At 34.8% G+C, this 21270-nt stretch overlaps 2 protein-coding genes across 3 annotated transcripts; one reads left to right on the top strand and one right to left on the bottom strand.

Annotated features, from left to right (window-relative positions):
* Positions 1-323: 323 nt before the first annotated feature.
* Positions 324-8255, top strand: LOC139982728 (uncharacterized). Its single transcript, XM_071995803.1, has 4 exons — positions 324-566; positions 3996-4228; positions 5474-5626; positions 6675-8255. The coding sequence occupies exons 1-4, from the start codon at positions 560-562 to the stop codon at positions 6834-6836; spliced, it is 555 nt and encodes a 184-aa protein (XP_071851904.1). The 5' UTR covers positions 324-559; the 3' UTR covers positions 6837-8255.
* Positions 7863-21080, bottom strand: LOC139982730 (uncharacterized). 2 transcript variants are annotated; one of them, XM_071995808.1, is made up of 5 exons: positions 20873-21080; positions 17166-17234; positions 17038-17111; positions 15599-15751; positions 7863-14830 (listed from the first exon to the last, which is right to left on the bottom strand). In XM_071995808.1, the coding sequence occupies exons 1-5, from the start codon at positions 20877-20879 to the stop codon at positions 14651-14653; spliced, it is 483 nt and encodes a 160-aa protein (XP_071851909.1). In that variant the 5' UTR covers positions 20880-21080; the 3' UTR covers positions 7863-14650. The 2 variants fall into 2 exon arrangements, with proteins under 2 accessions (XP_071851909.1, XP_071851908.1); XM_071995807.1 differs by having other exon boundaries at positions 17038-17234; positions 20873-21072.
* Between the last annotated feature and the right edge of the window lie 190 nt (positions 21081-21270).

The following is a 21270-nucleotide window of genomic DNA, read 5'->3' as shown; positions in this document are numbered from 1 at the left end:
ATAGTACTATTGAACTGGTAATAAAGAGTTATGCACAATTAGCAAGAGACTGCTAAAAAAGTTCTCCAATAGACCTGCTGAGTCAAATTTGAATTAGCTTCTAATGTTTACTCAAGGTCTGTCACCAAAAACCGAACTTGTATTGTTCCATACAGGTGACAAAAGCCTACAGTGGAATACGCCTACAGAAATACTTGGCAGTGGAATGAAAAGTATGGAATGTATATATATATATATATATATATATATCTTCTTCTTTTCCCTTTTTACCCTGCTCAGTGAACCGGCAAAGTCTGAACAAACTACTGAGCCAAACATACAACCTTATTGATACTTAAGGCAGCTAAATTTACGGTTGATAAAACCGAATATTCAGTTTGAAAAGTGCATAATATCACAAGACTAGACAAATACATTACCACTATATAGTTTCTTAACAATCGTACTTTGAAATAACGATAACGTACCACGGCTGTATATAGCATTTCTCTAAGATATTCACAACGTAAGAGTTCTCACCAAGTGACAGGTTTTACTAAGTGGAAAGAAATTATTCATTATGACTGGTAAGTTTGTAAATTAAAAAGAGACAGTGAATAAGTTGTTAACATTATTATATTTGAACTACTTTATGAATATAATATCGCAATGCTTTTTCATAATAGCTGAAGAAACCAAGTGTACTTACATACGTACGATTCATAACTCATGCCACGTAATATTGACATATGGTATATTGCACACAATAGCGCACATGTTAATGGCAAAGGCGAAACCTTTGCTTTGCTTTGCCACTGGATATTAGTTAAACGGAGAACTGTACCTTCAGACCTATGACTTCGGGACCACGGGAAAACAACTATGACGATGACGATTGCAGGGACGATGACGGCTATGATGGTAATGGTAATGACGGTCCAAAGACGAGTGCCATGACGATATTTATGACAATGACGATGATGGTGACACTAAAGATTTCAATGCCGATGAACTATGACTATTACGACGTTATGACGACTACGATGCTGACGACGATGACGTTGACGATGGCGATGAATATATTGAATAGTTTAAGACGTAAATCGTAATGCACATGGCTAGCCTGCAGACCACGTATATCAAGCAGTGATGTCACACTTTTAAGTACAAAGGATGGTGCTAACATTATTGCTTTTACTTGAATTGTTATGTGTTTGCATGTTGTACCAGGTATGGCTTAACTACAGTGTATTTTTATGTATGGTTTAACCAGTATATATGTATGTATGGTTTAACTACAGTGTATGTGTAGGTATGGCTTAACTACTGTGTAATTGTATTTGATCATTGTGAAACATATCGAGGCCATTAAAGAGCATGTCTCTTTACTTTCGACATTCAATATTTTAGTACATCATAGGTACTGCCATAATAAATAAAGTGCGTAAGATTAAATCCAACCTTAAATCCGTTAGGTCGATATTGCAATATCTTATGCTAATCATATACAGGCACGTATTGAGGCTATGTCAATGCAATCGTTTAAACAGTGTTAATTTCATAGTGGCACACCCCAGACGCCCTTGTTATCTAGCCAATTAGTTCAGGGATACAATTCTAGCATTATTTGAAGTCTAGACACGTAACATATCTTCTGCCTCCACAAATGACTGTTTTGTTCCAACAGTTAACGCCAATTATCCACCTTAGAGGTGAATGTTTAATTATAATATGAATACGTTTTCGTTGATTAATATTGCATAAATTCACAACCGTTGTAGTGACAGCACGTCATCCTAGTTCAAAACAATCAACTTGAAAATATTAATGATGACAGTATGTGTGCAAATGTACATTGAGACGTTGCATTTACCAGCTTCTTCCGCTTTTGGTTACAAAATGTGCTTTATAATTTAGACCAACAGTTTGTGGAAGAAGCATATGTCGGCAAGGTTCGCGTTTGCCCGAGAAAAACGGCCGCAACTTGTTGGGGTACTTTTTCGTGTCAAATTTGGGAGTAACTTTTAAAATTCCTTTCGTTACAATCATGACAATAGTAACTTGGCTTTTACATGCTTTATTAATTGATTTTACAATGCTATCGAGCCTAGCTTAGGAGTAGGAGGACAGCGTTACAAATTACAGATCAACTACACTTTAATAATAAAAAAATCGTGGAATGATTATTGCAAGAATATTCAAGGTAAGTTAGTTTTTGTGTGAATTTTTTGTGTCGCATTTTTGGTCGTAACAATAACTAACACTGCATTTAGTTTTAAGACGGAACCATTCTTTTGGTCGTCAGTATGCAATCTCCGGTCGTGAAGAAAATACCGATTTAGGCCTAAAACGTTAACCTTGTATGCCGGATATTATGTAAAGGGATTCAATTAGTTCCTCTTTTAAAATTGATAAAAAATTTATACCTAGATGGTTTCTTTTGATGGCATAATTATACAAAGTAAACCACTTCCTTATACTTCTGAACGAGACATTCAATGCATGCACCATTAACACGCCTTTTGAATTGATTTTATATATGCAACCTTATTTACATATCGTACTCGTTTGAAAAGTTGGCTTGCGTGACAGTGATGTATATGAAATGTGTACAAAGCACGCACACATGTAATTTTTTTTCTGAAGTGTATTTGATAAACCCCACAATATATACAGTGAAAGCAAGGCAAATCAAATAGTTGGTATAAACTGGCACTGTAGGCCTATTGGTTTTTAACATATGTTGACTTTGTCACATTAGCTTTGAAAGCATGCAGGTCAACAACAATTCGTGTTGATTATTTGTATTTCAAGTATCCACCATCAATTTCTTCATACTATGAAACTAATTGAGTAGACAAAAAGAGGGGTGTGTATTGTAGACGTAAAAGCTGGTGGGGTCACTTCAGCATGTGTTTGTGAGTTGTGATAATCTGTTACTGCTGGTCCTACGTATTTTAACTTAGTACTTGGTATGTAAAATTGTATCAAAACTGAATGACATCATTATTAATGAGAAATGAACTCATTTGATCGCAGGTAATAGTGTTCATGAAACAAGATAGCTCAAAGTATGACATTTATTCCGATACGTTACAAGTGTAAGATAGCTCATATAGTAGAATGTTAATTTCAACAAGTTACAAGTCTCATATATCTCTGTTTCTGCTGGTCTTACGTATTTCGACTTAGTACTTTGGTATGGAAAATTGTATCAAAACAGATTAAAAGAAGGAAACAACTATGCCATTGTTCAAGTGTTTCCAAGTTTTACTATTGTATGTGGTTCTTACTTTTTTATTTCCCTCCAGTATACGTATTACATTTATAGAGAGGAGTCATAAAATACCTCAACAAGAAGAATAACTAATATCAAAAGTGATATTTCTTTAAGATGATAGGATATCATATCAAATATGTTTACACATACAAAAGTTAACACATATGACGATATTAGAAGCAGACTACAACAAACATTCTAAGTGCTTGGATGGAATGTACAAAGCAGCATGGTACATAAATGAGTTACTGTAAACTTACGTTTGGTATTTTGTGGGGATCTCTTAGATTTCTGCTCAATTTGTGCAGGAGACTTTTTAGTTCAGTAAACAATGGGTGATTCTAATACTGTAATGAATCTTATTTGTCATTCGCGTATACCCAGTTCTTGCAGCAGCATTTACTTTTTCTAAAAGTATATTGTAATCTAAATTAAACATGTGTATTTCAGAAACTTCTTTCTTCTTTCTTTGCTTTCTTACAATATAACATAGTACCTGACAGGCACTGCATAGATCACATGTGCCAGGGTAGAATAAATAGTATCGGAAACATTTTGCTTAGCATTTTGGTTAAAGAGAGACGCAACGTAAGCCACACTACAGATATAATATACTTTTTTAATACCTTGATACGTTGCAAGAAAAGATCAAACTGTCGTCGCTGTATACTCCCAGTTATAGGAGTAATAGGTCAACAAACGCACGGAACAATGTTACCACTCAAATTTATTTCAGATCAACAGCCTCCTCCATATGATAACAAGTCGGGAATTCCGCCTCAACAAGGTTACCCGCCTCAACAAGGTTACCCGCCTCAACAAGGTTACCCGCCTCAACAAGGTTACCCGCCTCAACAAGGTTACCTTCCTCAACAAGGTTACCCGCCTCAACAAGGTTACCCGCCTCAACAAGGTTATCTGCCTCAACAAGGTTATCCGCCCCAACAGCAGCAGCAACAAGTTACAGTGGTACGTCTAGGGCTGGTGTTAACTATGGAGAAATTGTAGGAAGCGCTACAAACAGTGATTTTTTTTTTTCCATTTTTTTCATTGTATCTTTCAAAGGAATATTCAGAGGCAGATGTTTTAACGTTTGTTATTAGCAATATTGTTACATATTATCACAGCATATTTCCAATCCACATCTCAATATATCGACCCATTTATTTTATTATACAAAACTTATTATTCCCACAGCTTTATAAATACGCTGACGACCTCAGGACTTGTTTTATTAGAGTCTTTCAAAGTTCTGTACCAATTTTTCAAGCACTCGTAATTATCAAAGGAAACAACGGAGACCCAAAAGATTCGTACAATCGAAACCAGAAATGAGATGTCAATGTTATAGTAGAATACAAACTTTAGCGTATTATATATCCAAAAGGAGTTACACTTAGGCGTGGCATCAATTGACATGTCGAAGACAGAAAAGAGAAATAAATAGTTAGGAACCTGTAGGCGCCATACCTTTGAACATATAGCCGTGAGAGTCTACTTATATTGATGAAGTACTTTTAATACTATAAGGGCAATACATTTGAACATATATGTGAGATACGTTGAACATATTGGCGCATTTGTTGTAACTTATAGGCACGCTACTGTTACGATACTCTTGAATATATGTATATACAATTAGGTTGATGTCTTTTCTTCTCCTTCTCTGTCTTCGGCATGTTAGTTCCAAATATCACTCGCTAATAATTACCGGTACGTAAGTCGCCATACTTCTGTTATACTATTAAATGCTGATATTTATGTAGACATGCTTACACATACTTGACATCTCAATACAGTTTTCCACAATCATGGAACGTTCGGCTCTCCTTTATTAACAAAAACAACGGGATTGCGACCTATGTAAAGTTCTATAGTTTACGTTATTATAGTCCTGGGCTCACTAAGGTTATAACTATTTCTCTGTTTGATTGGCATTTTCTTACTCCATACCAGCAGAACACGGGCGAGTGCAGGATTGAACATAGAGCAGAGGTGGCCCTGGTGTAGTTTAAAGCGAGCTGGAATGTGGGGAATTGTGTGTGCGTGAGATCATACCAATAATACTCAAGATTGGTTATTTATGACATAATAACACTGTTACAGACATAATACTGTTATGATATACTAATGGCCGGTAGTACCTCGATGTGTTTTGTTACATGACAGTTTGCTATGCGAAGTTGCTAATCGTTCTATGTTTTCCGTATATAGGTCAACACTGTCGCTGCCGCCACACAGCCTGCTCCTGTCACAATTGTTCGTACAACCCAGGTACAACCTAATGACTACTTGGTATTGGCAATTCTGGTCACCTTTTTCTGTTTCTTGCCTACTGGTATCGTGGCTATTGTATTTGCAACTAAAGTAAGTATTTATAAGGATCATTGTCATTCTAGCATATTCCTGGCTAGTACAGAATGATCAGATTTATAACCCTTTGTTTGGTTTCCTACATGAAATATCTCCAGTGTTGCACATAAATATGTTATATAGAACAAGTGGTCACCAATGCTGAAACATTTTACTGCCACCATCTGGAGGTTTCACTGACACAACTGTAGTTATCATCTTTAACATGAGAATGTATTGAAAGGTCAGACCCTCTCATCTCCCACCATTCCCAACCAATCCCCCAACTCCCTCCCCTCCCCCACCAAAAAAAAAAATCAAAACTTGAGTAAACCTTTAGAAGCTAATTCAAATTTGACCCAGCAGGGCTATTGGAGAACTTTATAGCAGTCTCTTGTTAATTGTGCATAACTGTTTATTACCAGTTCAATAGTACTATAATCCCATATAATCCCCGTTTATATTAACCAGCCGGCGAATAATATCATCATTTCAAATTTGGAAAAAAAAGGACAAGAAAATTGGACCCCAAAATCCAGTCTGATAGTTTAGTTTTTTTTTTTGCATTGTGAAAGTAGTGCACATAGTCAATGATGTAGCATTTATAAGGGAAGAGTGGGTAAGGCGAGGGGTATGGATAGGGGTAGTGGGCGGTGAAGATTGTTCCACGCAGGAGCATAGCCTACCTTCGTACTAGAGAAAAATTAATTGTCCCATTTTCATTGAACTTCAGGGACTTTAAGTTTAATTATTATATTGATACATTATTTTTCATTTTTCAAAATGATGTTATCATCTGCGTCATTTTAATATCATAAGTTTATACGACTTTGGGTGTGTAATATACGTAAGGCATTTGTAAGAAAATTTTGGGGAGGGGAGAATGTACATGTTGGCATATTAATTGTGTGATATAAATGACATAAATAAGTTACATTACGGTACGTGTGGGTATAGGCATAGGCAGGTATATCACATATCAGTGACAGAAAAGCATTAACAGTCTTCTTTTTCAAGTGATAAAATGTCTATTTATATCTTTCCATGTTTATTTTTTGTCAAGGCGAGAAGCCTTTTCAGTAGTGGTGACATACAAGGTGCCGAGCAAGCCTCTGCAAGGGCTAAATTGTGGTCGAAGATCTCCCTTGGTATCGGTATTGTTTGGATTACTATTTACGTGATACTTCAAATTGTCGTTGGCACCTCCTCCACCGGCTCATATTGATGGAGACGTACGGAAACACTCTTTCTTATCTCTCTTTCTCTTTTCATATTTTGTTAAACTATGCTACTCTGATGTTACATATTTGTCTCCTAAGCACCGAATGAATAAAGCTAATATTAAAATAATTTTGTTGATTGAAAATAGTTAGACTGAATGTAAACAAGGTTATCTTTTTGACGATGTTTTCAAATATCGATATTTCTATTAGTTGGTGTCAATGATTTCTTTTACCATTATAACTGAGTGTCTTTACATTATATAGTCCTCGGTCTTAACTAATTTGATCAAAACATGGGCCCTGCAGGGCACAACATAATGTACTTTATTTTTGAACACGATTTCTTCCAGAATCCCCTACAAATATATACGCAACCATGTACTTCATTCTAACGACTTCCCTATGTACAGTATATCTTAAGTCATTGCCCCATCAACCGCTATCATTTCATATTCACAACTTGAGAACATAAACAGACGCACACCATTCTAATAAGTTGTATATGACTGAAGTCATCGAATGCCCTTTGTACCGTGATTAGGTACCGAAGTGTACTGTAGTCGGTCTGGAAACTGTTCAAAATAACTTGGTCTATACTAATTATATATTTCAAGTTTATTTAGTATTTTATCTCTCTTTTTTACTGTATGATGTAGTTGCATGTATTTCTCTAACGTTTTATTATTACAGCGTTTCTTTATCGTATGAGTGGATTTTTTTTTTTTGTATGCTCTTTGTTGTTCATATATCGAAAAATCAATATAAATTCATTTGTACTTGAAGGTAGGGAAAAGTAGTGGAAGTAAGACTTTAACATTTTTTATATGTCAACATCAGCTAAATAGAAAAATTAAGGCAAGTTAGACCAAGGAAACCAATACCCTCCTCAGTTTAAGTCCAACATATTTCTTTGAAATACATATTTTTCTAAAGAAAAATTTTGTTTATAATCCATGTTACCTTTACTGATGGGAGACCCTTTATTTTATTTCCATTGATATATATATATATATATATATATATATATATATATATATATATATATATATATATATATATATATATATATATATATATATATACTTTCGAAAACCCAGCCAGAAAATAGAACATTGTTTAAACTATTAACAGTATTACAAATGTTGGAACTCACTTTATCAATGACCAGTTTCCAAGATGACTTAATTAATGTTCACTCAGTCATGATATTCCAGAGAGTGAATACTATTTCCAGAGAATTTCTCAATAAATTTCAGGTAGAAAGTTACCTTTAGGAGTAAATATATCGTTAACAAAAAAAATTTCATTTTGTATCCAATGTTGAGAATCTAATGTGTTTTAACACCCACCCCTCCTTATCTGTTGAACCTTGCTGTGTATTTTTTGTTTTCATGATAATCGACGATAGAGTTAAAATTCGAGTTAATTGTTTTATTGGTATTTTATCTGTTTTCGTGTTTTATGTTTAACATTGTGACGTATAGTTGCTGTTGTATTTGTTAACTTATTTCCCATTTACAGCGTTTTCTGTGAATTAATTGAGGGGCTTAATTAACGAAGAAAGCGCAAAACAGAAAAAAACTACTAATTAAAAAAATGCTAATTAAGTTTGTAACATTGAGTATTTGTCTAACCTGCAATGATAGCAACATTTATTGATCAAAGCTTAGTTTCTGCATACAATCATCGCAACCTATCATGTCCTTTGATCCAATGACGTTACAAGTCCCCAAGGTACTGCATCCTATATCCATGCATTTATCCATCAAGTTTGAAGTCAATCGATTCTACGGTTTGGAGGAATTCGTGATACATTATGCCCCCTCCCTTCCAGCCCCTCCCCTCCCTCCCCCATTAAAGCAGACCAACCCAACAAGTTTCAGTTCAGTACCTCAATGCTTTGAGGGGGGTGCAATTTTAGTCCCAATTTTAGAAACAATGCTCGACAGAGTACAATAAGTCATCCCCAGTACTCTTCGTGTAGGGATGATATGAAAACCATTTTACACACTTTCAACCAAAATCTCAAAACGTATGACAATGACTTTTCTTCATGCTACCTGCAAAACGCTGGTAATTATTAGAAAATGTTAAGCTTTTGGTTACAAAATGTGCTTGATACTTTCGACCAACAGTTTGTGGAAGAAGCATATGTCCGAGATAAAAACGGAATACAAAATGCATTGAGGTTTCGATGACTTCAATGCACTAGACTTCTGCTTGTTAGTAAAACCAGAACTAGCTGTTACAATAATACTATGGCATGATAACACAGGTCATTCTACCGTACACACCTCCATCAAAAACAATAGGGTTCTTGTACTCAATGTTATGAATCAACACACCAAGTATTACAAAACCAAACCAAACCTTGATCTCTAATAGCTTCGCACATTAAGATTGCAGAGGTGTCAACTTATAGACAATTTAGATTGGAATATGCCCACGAAACCTCAAAGAATCAACTTGAAAGAAGCTAATACATGTCACTGGAGGTCAACTTGAGGTCAAAGGTCACACAAATGCAGGTCAACTATTGGATTACCATAGCGTAACTCCCAACCTTGATGGACTTTTGGTTCTCAAGTTATTGCAAAAATACTAGTTTTTTTTACCCCTAATTGACCTTTGTTGACCTTGGATCACATGACTGTTATGTTTGGAAACGATCCTTTATCCCATTCACAACTAGTCCACAAATATCAACCATGTCGGACCCTGTCAGTGGTAGTTTTACAAGTTATTTAGAAGAAAAAAAAACATTTTGACCCATAAATGACCTTTGGTGACCTTGGATCACATCACGGTTATTTTGGAAAATATGCCTCTACTTAATTCACAACTTGTCCTAAATATACAAGCCATGTCGGACTTCGTGTTTCAAAAATTAGCATAAGTTGGCAGTTTTTTGCACATAATCAACCTTGAATGAACTTGGATGACATGATGATTTTTATCAAAAATGTTCCTCTTGATGAGATGCACTCTGTCCTAAAATTTGTTTGGCCTACAATGTACACATAATGTTACTGCTGGAAAGGTATCAAAACCAACCTTTGTCCCCTCATAACTGGAGAACTGGGTGTCCTATTGAAGCGGAAGTGGGTTTCCTATATATAGCACAAAGAGCTCTATCATATATCAAACTATTGACAAACTTTTTTTTGGTTTTGCCCCGTTTCTCCAAAAATGAGCGTATTTTTCAAGATTTGACCGTTGACCTTTTGACCTCGCCGTCAGATGTCAGATATCCTAACTGTACTTATTGAAAAACAAAAAAAATTGACCTCTGATAACTTCGCACACGAAGGTCGGACAGGGGTCAACCATGGACCATTTTAATCGGAAGGTAACTTTGAGATCCGATTAACAGTACAGTGTACTACATCGACTATTAACGGAGTACTGTGCGTGTATCACGTAGGGCGTTGCCAATACACATACATTTTGTAACATATACAAATTATACATACAAAACGGATGGGCGAGGTTGGCTAAAGAAAAATAGTTAAAACTGTATTGGCATCATCATGCTACCGAGCCTAGCCTAGGAGTAGGAGGATAGCGTTACAAGTCACAGGTCGACTATACTTTAATATTGAAAAACGGTGGAATGATTATCGGAAGAATATTCAACGTAACTTAGTTTTTGATTGAATTTTATGTCGCATTTTTGGTCGTAACAATAAGTAACACTGCATTTAGTTTTTAAGACGGAACTATATTTTTGATCGTCAGTATGTTATCTCCAGTCGTGAAGAAGAAAACCAATTTCGGCGTAAAACGCTAACCTTGTATGCAAAGGGTTGAATTAAGTTTCTCTTTTAAACTCTCGAATTGAAAAACAAGTTATATCTGAATGAATTCCTTTTAATGGCATGATTATACAAAGTAAACCACTTCCTTATACTTCTTCATGTCTCTGAACGAGACATCCAATGCAACATTAACACGCCTTTTGAATTGATTTTATATATGCAACTTTATTTACATATCTTTCTTATTGTTTGAGAAGTTGGCTTGCGTGACAGTGTTGAATATGAAAGGTGTACAAAGCACGCACATATATTTTCTGAAGTGTATTTAATACACCCCATACTGTAGACAGTGGAAGCAAGGCAAATCAAGGCACTGTAGGCCTATTGGTTTTTAACATATTTGGATTTTGACACATTAGCTTTGCAAGCATGCAGGTCAACAACAATTCGTGTTGGTTATTTGTATTCCCAGTATCTACCATCAATTTCTTCGTACAATGAGACTTATTGGGTAGTCACAAAGAAGGATGTGTTTTTTGACGTAAAAGCTGGAGGGGTCATGACTTCAGCATGTGCTTGTGAGATGTGATCATCTGTTTCTGCTGGTCCTAAGTATTTTGACTTGGTACTTGGTATGGAAAATTGTATAAAAACTGAATGACATCAATATAAATAGGAAATTAATTAATTTGATCGAAAGTGATATTGTTCATGAAAGAAGATAGCTCAAAGTATGACATTAATTCCGATACGTAACAAGTATGAGATAGCTCAAAGAACGTCGTTAATTCCAACACGTTACAAGACTGTAAGATAGCTCATGTAGTACGACATTAATTCCAACACGTTACAAGTGTATGAAATGCTCAAAGTACGACACTAATTCCAACACGTTACAAGTGCAAGATAGCTCAAAGTACTACATTGATTCCAACACGTTACAAATGTAACGGTGTACAGAAGTAGATGAACTTCGCATTATATCTTAACTTACAGATCACATATCATGTGTTCAATGATAGCTTATGGCATCATTTTAGTCTTGACATGTCATAAGAAATATGACATAGGTACTTTTTATCAATTCTGGCTTTCATGATATTCAGCTCTTAAGTATGCTGAATAGCTAGATTGCTCCTTAAATGCTAAATTGATGATGGTGTCGGTTCCCGAATCAATCTTAAGGTTAATCTATTGTGTTATCAAACATGAAAGCCTCAACCAAAATAACGTCTTACAACTTTTTCACGTATATATATATATATATATATATGTTTACATGGATCCAAAATGGGTAACCGGGTACCCAAGAGCCGTTCCCCATCGGTTATCCAGGTACCCGGAAAAAAATTGTTTACCCTCGTGTATCACGATTTTCAATGTTAATATTGGATTCCATAATAAATGAATGATATTTTCTACTGACAATGTTTTCTTTTTTACATACGTTGGTGTTAGATAAGGTATAAAACCTTCGTCAGTCATTTCTATTTGCTTTTGATTCTTTCATTAACTTGTTAATAACTTCATATAAGTAACATCACTACTAACATCGCACTGCCGCAGCTGCATTAGTTTGCTCTCCACGTCTATTGGATCAGACCATATAAATATCAAATGTAGCTCTTAAACAGTTGTTACTACTGCTATCTATTATTCAGGCCCAGGGTTCGCATTAGCAGCGAGATTACGCGATTCGCGCAATTTGATCGCATTTGGAATAAACGTTTAGTAAAAGGCCGTCTATAATCCCGTCCATAAACCATTAACATTTCGTAAAATTCCTTGTCAGCCTTTCCTTCTATGAAATAAACGAATGAATAAATAATCATTGTGAGAATTCTTTCAATTTCTTCAGCATGATAGCCTAAGACCACACTGAGTCAATGAGAAATCTAGCTAAGCCTAACCATCTGTTTATTCGCTGAAATTGTCACGCATTATAAGGATATCCATGGAACACTTTCATTATTTCTGTTACATTCGATTACATGGTTGCCTAACACCAGAAGACGTCAATGGTGTAAGCTAGCCTAGCCATCTGTTTATAAGCTGAAATTGTGACGCGGTTATAAGATATCCATGGAATACTTTCGTTATTGCTGTTATCTTCGACCATATGGTAGACTGACACCACATTAAGTTAATGGGAAATCTGCCTAACCATCGGTTTGCAATTTAATAAATTACAATATGCGTAGGATTCAGGTAAGAATCTCTAGATTAAGGCAAATATGCCATCAAAAACAGAATGGATGAACGGTAGACGGACGGATAATTACCTGGGTATAGTATGCAGTACCTCGGGGACATATAACGTCATGGAATCAAAGGACATGATAGGCTGTGATGATTGTATGTAGAAACTTAGCTTTGCTCAATAGTTGTTGCTATCATAGGTTAGTCAAATAAAGTAATGTCACAAACTTAAGTAGTGTTTTTTTTAATTAGAAGTTTTTCCCGTTTTTGTGCTTCCCTCGTTTATCACGTCCATCAATTAATTCCTAGAAAACGCTGTAACAACAAACAAGTTAATAAATACAAAAGCAACTATACATCACAATGTAATACACAAAAACAGATAAAATACAAATAAAACAATAAACTCTTGTCTTATTCTTGTTCAGTCAATTATCATGAAAACAGTAGTACGTTTGTAGTACGGTTAAAACGGTAAAGGGGGGGGGGGGGGAGTTAAAAACATTCGATTATCAACATTGGGTAAAAGGTGAAGTCTTGTTTTTAACGATATATTTACTACTAATGGTAACTTTCTACCATTGATATTTATTGAGAATCTTTCTGGAATTAGCATTCACTTTCTGGAATACCATGACTTAGTAAATTCAATTAAGTCATCTTGGAAATTGGTCATTGATTAAATTAACTACAACATTTGTTATCCTCTAAATAGTTTCAACAATGTTCTATTTTCTGGCTGGGTTCTCGAAAGTTATCTATCTACGATCGTTTACTCCAGTAAACTTAACTGAAGTGTTCGGAAACAACTAATCCTTACAATAGAATATTGAATGTTTACTGCATTATTCATTTTATTTATTGTTGTTCCATTGACGTTCCTGTGCGATGGTTTCAGTATCGTCTGTTCTACATAAACACTCACACATACAGATATTAACATTAATATATTTCAATGGTAAGTAAATAAAGGGTCTCTTATCAGTAAAGGTAGTATGAATTATAAACATAATGTATAAACATAATGTTAAAGTCTTACTTCATTACTTTCCTCTACCTACAAATACGATGTTTCTTTTTATATTGATTTTTCGTTATATGAACAACAAAGAGCAAAAAAATAATCCAATCATGCGAAACAGAAAACGCTGTTATAATAAAAAGTTAAAGAAATACAAAGGCAACTACATCATACAGTAAATAAGAGAGATAAAATACTAATTCAACTTGAAATATATAATGAGTGTAGACTAGATCATTTTGAACACTGTTTCCAGACCGACCACAGCACACTTCGGAACCTATCACTGTACAAATGGCATTCGATGACTTCAGTCATATACAAATTATTAGAATGGTGTGCGTCTGTTTATGTCCTCAAGTTGTGGATATGAAATGATAGCAGTTTATGGACCAATGACTTAAGATATACTGTACATAGGGAAGTCGTTAGAATGGATTACATGGTTGCGTAAAGATTTGTAGGGGATTCTGGAAGACAAAAATAGAGTACATTGTATTGTGCTTTACATTGGCCCATGTGTATAAAGTTGATCAAATGAGTTAATACAGATGACTATATAATCTAAGGACACTCAGTTATAATGGTAAAAGAAATCATTGACACCAAATAATAGAAATATCGATATTTGAAAAGATCATCAAAACATAAACTGGTTCTTATTCAGACTAACTATTTTTAATCAACAAAATTATTTTAAAATTTACTTGATTCATTCGGTTTGCCTCAGAAAAAAAATGTGTAACATCTAAGTAGTAATTTTTTTTTTTTAAAGGAGAAAGAAACAGAGAAAAACAAGTGAATAATGAGATGTCCTTTTTCTTTCCATACGTCTCCATTAATAGTAGTCGAATGAGGAGACGGTGGCGGCGGTGGCGACGATACTTATAATTTGAATTACCACGTAAACAGTGATCCAAACAATACCGATACCAAGGGAGATCTTCGACCACAATTTAGCGCTTGCAGAGGCTTGCTCGGCACCTTGTATGTCACCACTAATGAAAAGGCTTCTCACCTTGACATGAAATAAACATGAAAAGATATAAAGAGACATTTTATCACTTGAAAAGGAAGACGGGTATAGCTGTCACTGATATATGATATACCTGCGTATACCTGCACACACGTACTATAATGGATCTGCTTTATATGATTAATATCACACAGGGCTGTAGCTACAATTATCATGCAAACATGTACCTTCTTCCCTCCTCAAAACTGTCTGATAGATGCCTTACATATATAACACACGCACGCAACGTCGTATATACAAATAGATTTGAATGTTGAAGATTAAAACACCATTTTGAAAAAAAAAAGAAATCATGTATCAATATAATAATTAAAGTGTATGACTCTCCCAATCACATGGGAAATTATTTTTCTCTACAGAACGAAGGTAGGTTATGCTCCTGAGTGGACCAACCTTCTCCGCACACTACCCCTATTCATACCCCTTGCCTTACCTACTCTTCCCTTATAAATGCTACATCATTGACTATGTGCACTATTTTCACAATGCCAAAAAAACCTATCAGACTGGATTTAGGGGTCCAATTTTCAGGATTATTTTTTTTTCCAAAATTGAAATGATGATACTGTGCGCCGGCTGGTAAATATAAACAGGGATTTAATGGGATTATAGTACTATTAAACTGGTAGCATATTTATGTGCAACACTGGAGATATTTAAAGTAGGAAACAAAACAAAGGGTTATAAATCTGATCATTCTGTACTAGCCAGGAATATGCTAGAATGACAATGATCCTCATAAATACTTACTTTAGCTGCAAATACAATAGCCACGATACCAGTAGGCAAGAAACAGAAAATGGTGACCAGAATTGCAAATACCAAGTAGTCATTAGGTTGTACCTGGGTTGTACGAACAATTGTAACAGGAGCAGGCTGTGTGGCGGCAGCGGCAGTGTTGACCTATATACGGAAAGTATAGAAAGATTAGCAACTTTGCATAGCAAACTGTCATGTAACAAAATACATAGGGGTACTATCGGTCATTAGCATATCATAACAGTATTATGTCTGTAACAGTGTTATGATGTCATAAATAACCTTGAGTATTATTGGTATGATCTCACGCATACACACTTCCCCACATTCAGGCTCGCTTTAAACTACACCAGGGCCACCTTTGCTCTATGTTCAATCCTGCACTCGCCCGTGTTCTGCTGGTATGGAGTAAGAAAATGCCAATTAAACAGAGAAATATGTATAACCTTAGTGAGCTCAGGACTATAATAACGCAAACTATATAACATTAAATAGGTTGCAATACCGTTGCTGCTGTTTATAAAGGAGAGCCAAACGTTCCATGATTGTGGAAAACTGTATTTAGATGTCAAGTTTATGTAGGATTGTCCACATAAATATCAGCATTTAATAGTGTAACAGAATTATGTCGACTAACGACTTGCTTAGCGAGTCATATTTGAAACTAACATGCCGAGGACAGAAAAAGAGAAGAAAATACATCAACCTAAATGTATATATATATATATATATATATATATATATATATATATATATATATATATATATATATTTAAGAGTATCGTAACAGTAGCATGCCTATAAGTTACAACAAATGCGACAATATGTTCATCGTATCTAACATAATAATTGTTCAAATGCATTGCCCTTATAGTATTAAAAGTATTTCATCAATATAAGTAGACTATCACGGCTATATGTTCAAAGGTATGGCGCCTATAGGTTCCAAACCATATCTTTCTCTTTTCTGACTTCGACATGTCCATTGATGCCACGCCTAAGTGTAACTCCTAATGGGTATATAATACGCTAAAGTTTGTATTCTACTATAACATTGACATCTCATTTCAGGCTTCGATTGTACGAATCGTTTGGCTCTCCGTTGTTTCCTTTGATAATTACGAGTGCTTGAAAAAATTGGTACAGAACTCTGAAAAACTCTATTTAAACAATACCTGAGGTCGTCAGCGTATTTATAAAGCTGTGAGAATAATAAGTTTTTTTATAATAAAATTAATGGTCGATATATTGAGATGTGGATTGGAAATATGCTGTGATAATATGTTACAATATTGCTAATAACAAACGTTAGAACATCTGCCTCTGAATATTCCTTTGAAAGATACAATGAAAAAGAAAAGAAAAAAAATAATCATTGCCTGTAGCGCTTCCTACATTTTCTCCATAATTAACACTAGTCCTAGACGTACCACTGTAACTTGTTGCTGCTGCTGTTGGGGCGGATAACCTTGTTGAGGCGGGTAACCTTGTTGAGGCGGGTAACCTTGTTGAGGCGGGTAACCTTGTTGAGGCGGGTAACCTTGTTGAGGCGGGTAACCTTGTTGAGGCGGGTATCCTTGTTGAGGCGGAATTCCCGACTTGTTATCATATGGAGGAGGCTGTTGATCTGGAATATATTAATCTGAGTGGTAACATTGTTCTGTGCGTTTGTTAACCTATTACTCCTAGAACTGGGAGTATACAGCGACGACAGTTTGACCTTTTCTTACAATGTATCAAGGTATTAAAAAAGTATATTATATCTAGTGTCGCTTACGTTGTGTCTCTCTTTAACCAAAATGCTAAGAAAACTGTTTCCGATACTATTTATTCTACCTTGGCACATGTGATCTATGCAGTGCCTGTCAGGTACCATTTTATATTGTAAGAAAGCTAAGAAAGAAGAATGAAGCTTCTTAAATACACATCAGCTATGTTTAATTTAAATTACAATATACTTTTAGAAAAAAGTTTATGCTGCTGCAAGAACTGAGTATACGCGAATGGCAAATAAGATTCATTACAGTATTAGAATCACCCGTTGTATACTGAACTAAAAAGTCTCCTGCACAAATTGAGCAGAAATCTAAGAAATCCCCACAAAATACCAAACGTAAGTTTACAGTAGCTCATTTATGTACCATGCTGCTTTATACACTCCATCCAAGCACTTAGAATGTTTGTTGTAGTCTGTTTCTTATATCGTTCTATGTATAAACTTTTGTATGTGTAGATGTATTTTGTATTATAACCTTTCATCTAAACATTATTCCCCTTTATTTTAGTCAATGCTTGGACTGTTTTTTGAAGTATGTTTGTTTTATCGTTATATGTATTAAATTTTGTATGTGCAGATGTATTTTATATTATAATTTATACAATTTATATAATTTATACAATTTTCTATACCTAGTACTACGTCAAAATACGTAAGACCAGCAGAAACAGAGCTAAGTGACACTTTTAAAGTGTTGAAATTAACATTCTACTATATGAGCTATCTTACACTTGTAACGTATCGGAATAAAAGTCATACTTTGAGCTATCTTGTTTCATTAACACTATTACTTTCGATCAAATGAATTCATTTCTCATTTATACTGATGTCATTCAGTTTGGATACAATTTTACATACCAAGTACTAAGTTACGTAGGACCAGCAGTAACAGATTATCACAGCTCACAAGTTCATGCTGAAGTCATGACCCCTCCAGCTTTTACGTCAAAAAACACATCCTTCTTTGTGACAACCCAATAAGTCTCATTGTACGAAGACATTGATGGTAGATACTTGGAATACAAATAACCAACACGAATTGTTGTTGACCTGCATGCTTTCACAGCTAATGTGACAAAGTCCAAATATGTTAAAACCAATAGGCCTACAGTGCCAGTTTAAACCAACTATTTGATTTGCCTTGCTTTCACTGTATATAGTGTGGGGTTTATCAAATACAATTCAGAAAAAAAAAAATTACATGTGTGCGTGTTTTGTACACATTTCATATACATCACTGTCACGCAAGCCAACTTCTCAAACAATGAGCACGATATATAAATAAGGTTGCATATATAAAATCAATTCAAAAGGCGTGTTAATGGTGCATGCATTGAATGTCTCGTTCAGAAGTATAAGGAAGTGGTTTACTTTGTATAATTATGCCACCAAAAGAAACCATTCAGATATACTTTTTTTTTTCAATTTTAAAAGAGGAACTAATTCAATCCCTTTACATAATTTCCGGCATACAAGGTTAACGTTTTACGCCTAAATCGGTATTTTCTTCACGACCGGAGATTGCATACTGACGACTAAAAGAATGGTTCCGTCTTAAAACTAAATGCAGTGTTAGTTATTGTTACGACCAAAAATGCGACACAAAATTCACTCAAAAACTAACTTACCTTGAATATTCTTGCAATAATCATTACACCGTTTTACAATATTAAAGTATAGTCTATCTGTAATTACAGATAGACATACTGCTAAACCAGTAGGAAAGCCCGTGACTACCTTGCTTGGAAAAATAAAGTCGCAGTTTAAGGACATTTATATTAACAATTTCGTGGAAGCAATCAACCTTGAGCAAGATCGTGATACGTGGCGGAGGTTAATCACTGAGTATGTCGGATAGACGAGACTCAACTAACTACTACTATCTGTATTTTTTAACGCTGACCTGCTACTTCTAGGCTAGGCTCGGTAGTATGATGATGCCAATACTTTAAACAATTGTTCTTTAGCCTACTACACCCACCCCGTTTAGTATATAATTTGTTAGGTTTCAAAATGTATGTGTATGTGATTTGGCAACGGCCAACGTGAATCTCGCACAGTACTGCGTTAACTGTCAATGCAGTGCACTGTACTGTTTAGCCAAACGTTAATATTAATATATCTTTGAAAGTTTAATTATAATAATCATCATTTATTTAATGAGCCATTCCTACATTACGAGTAAGTGAGAAGAGTGGGCTATGCATTGGTAATTTTACAGAATGATTTTTTAGTGTAAAATCAATTAATAAAACATGCAAAAGCCAAGTTACTATGGTCATGATTGTTACAACAGTAATTTTAAAAGTTACTCCCAAATTTGGCACAAAAAATTCCCCCAAAAGTTGCGACCGTTTTTCTCTGACAAACGCGAACCTTGACGGCATATGCTACTTCCACAAACTGTCGGTCAAAATTATCAAGCACATTTTGTAACCAAAAGCAACGTGAATAACGTCTCAATGTACATTTGCACACATACTGTCATCATCAATATTTTCAAGTTGATTGTTTTGAACTAGGCTGACATGCTGTCACTACAACGGTTATAAACTTATGTTAATCAACGAGAATACATTAATATTATAATGATACATTTACTCCTAAGGTGGATAATTGACGTCAACTGTTGGAACAAAACAGTCTGTTGTGAAGGCAGGAGAGAGGTTATGTTTCTTGACTGAAATAACGATAGGATTGTATTTCTGAATTAATTTGCCAGATAACAAGGGCGTCTGGGGTGTGCCACCATAAATGAAAACTGTTTCGAACGGTTGCATTGACGGAGTCTTTAATCCTGCCTATATATGATTAGCACAAGATATTGTAATGAAGACCTAACGGTTTTAAGGGTAAATTTAATCATACGCACTTATTAATTATGGCAGTACCTAATATATACTAAAATATTGAATGTTGAAAGTAAAGAGTCATGCACTTTAATGAATTCGATATGTTTCACAATTATCGAATATAAATACACAGTAGTTAAGCCATACCTACAAATACACTGTAGTTAAACCATAAATACATATATACTAGTTAAACTGTACATACAAATACACTGAAGTTACGCCACACCTGGTACAACATACAAACACATAACAATTCAAGTAAAAGCAATAATGTTAGCATTCCCCTTTGTACATTAAAGTGTGACATCACTGCTTGATACGCATGGTCTGCAGGCAAGCCATGTACATTACAATTTACATTTTTAAAACATTTATTTTAGCCATCGTCATCGTCATCGACATGATCGTTGTCACAGTCATCTGTTATCGACATTGTAATCTTGTGCGCCATTGTGTGTAATATACCATATGTAAATATTACGTGGCATAAATTATAATGAATCTTACGTATGTAAGTACACTTGGTTTCTTCAGCTATTATGAACAAGTATTGCGATATTATATTCATAAAGGAGTTCAAATGTAATAATGTTAACAAATTATTCACTATCTCTTTTTTATTAACAAACTTACCAGTCATAATGAATATTGTCTTCCGCTCAGTGGTACGTTATCGTTATCTGAAAGTACGATTGGAAAGAAACTATAGTGGTAAAGTATTTGTCTAGTCTGGTGTTAAACTCCACTTTTCAAACTGACGATTCAGTTTTAGGAAACGTTATTGTAACTGCCTTAAGCATCAATAAAGTCAAGTAACAATAAAGTACGTTTGGCTCAGTAGTTTTGTTAAGCTTTAACATGGTCACTGAGCAAGTTAAAATGGGAAAGAGGAACAAAGTAAAAAGGGGAAAACTACAGTAAGGTGAACAGAACAAGTTCATGGCGTTCTTCTTATCTTTTTTATATTAATGATATTAGTCACGTATAATGAATATATTAAAGACGATTTACCCAAAGTAGTCCCCAGTATA

This window comes from Apostichopus japonicus, chromosome 16 (assembly GCF_037975245.1).
Source record: "Apostichopus japonicus isolate 1M-3 chromosome 16, ASM3797524v1, whole genome shotgun sequence".
Lineage (NCBI taxonomy): Eukaryota > Metazoa > Echinodermata > Holothuroidea > Aspidochirotida > Stichopodidae > Apostichopus > Apostichopus japonicus.
The sequence above is the reverse complement of the archived record's forward strand: the minus strand, read 5'-3'. Positions and strand labels throughout refer to the sequence as shown.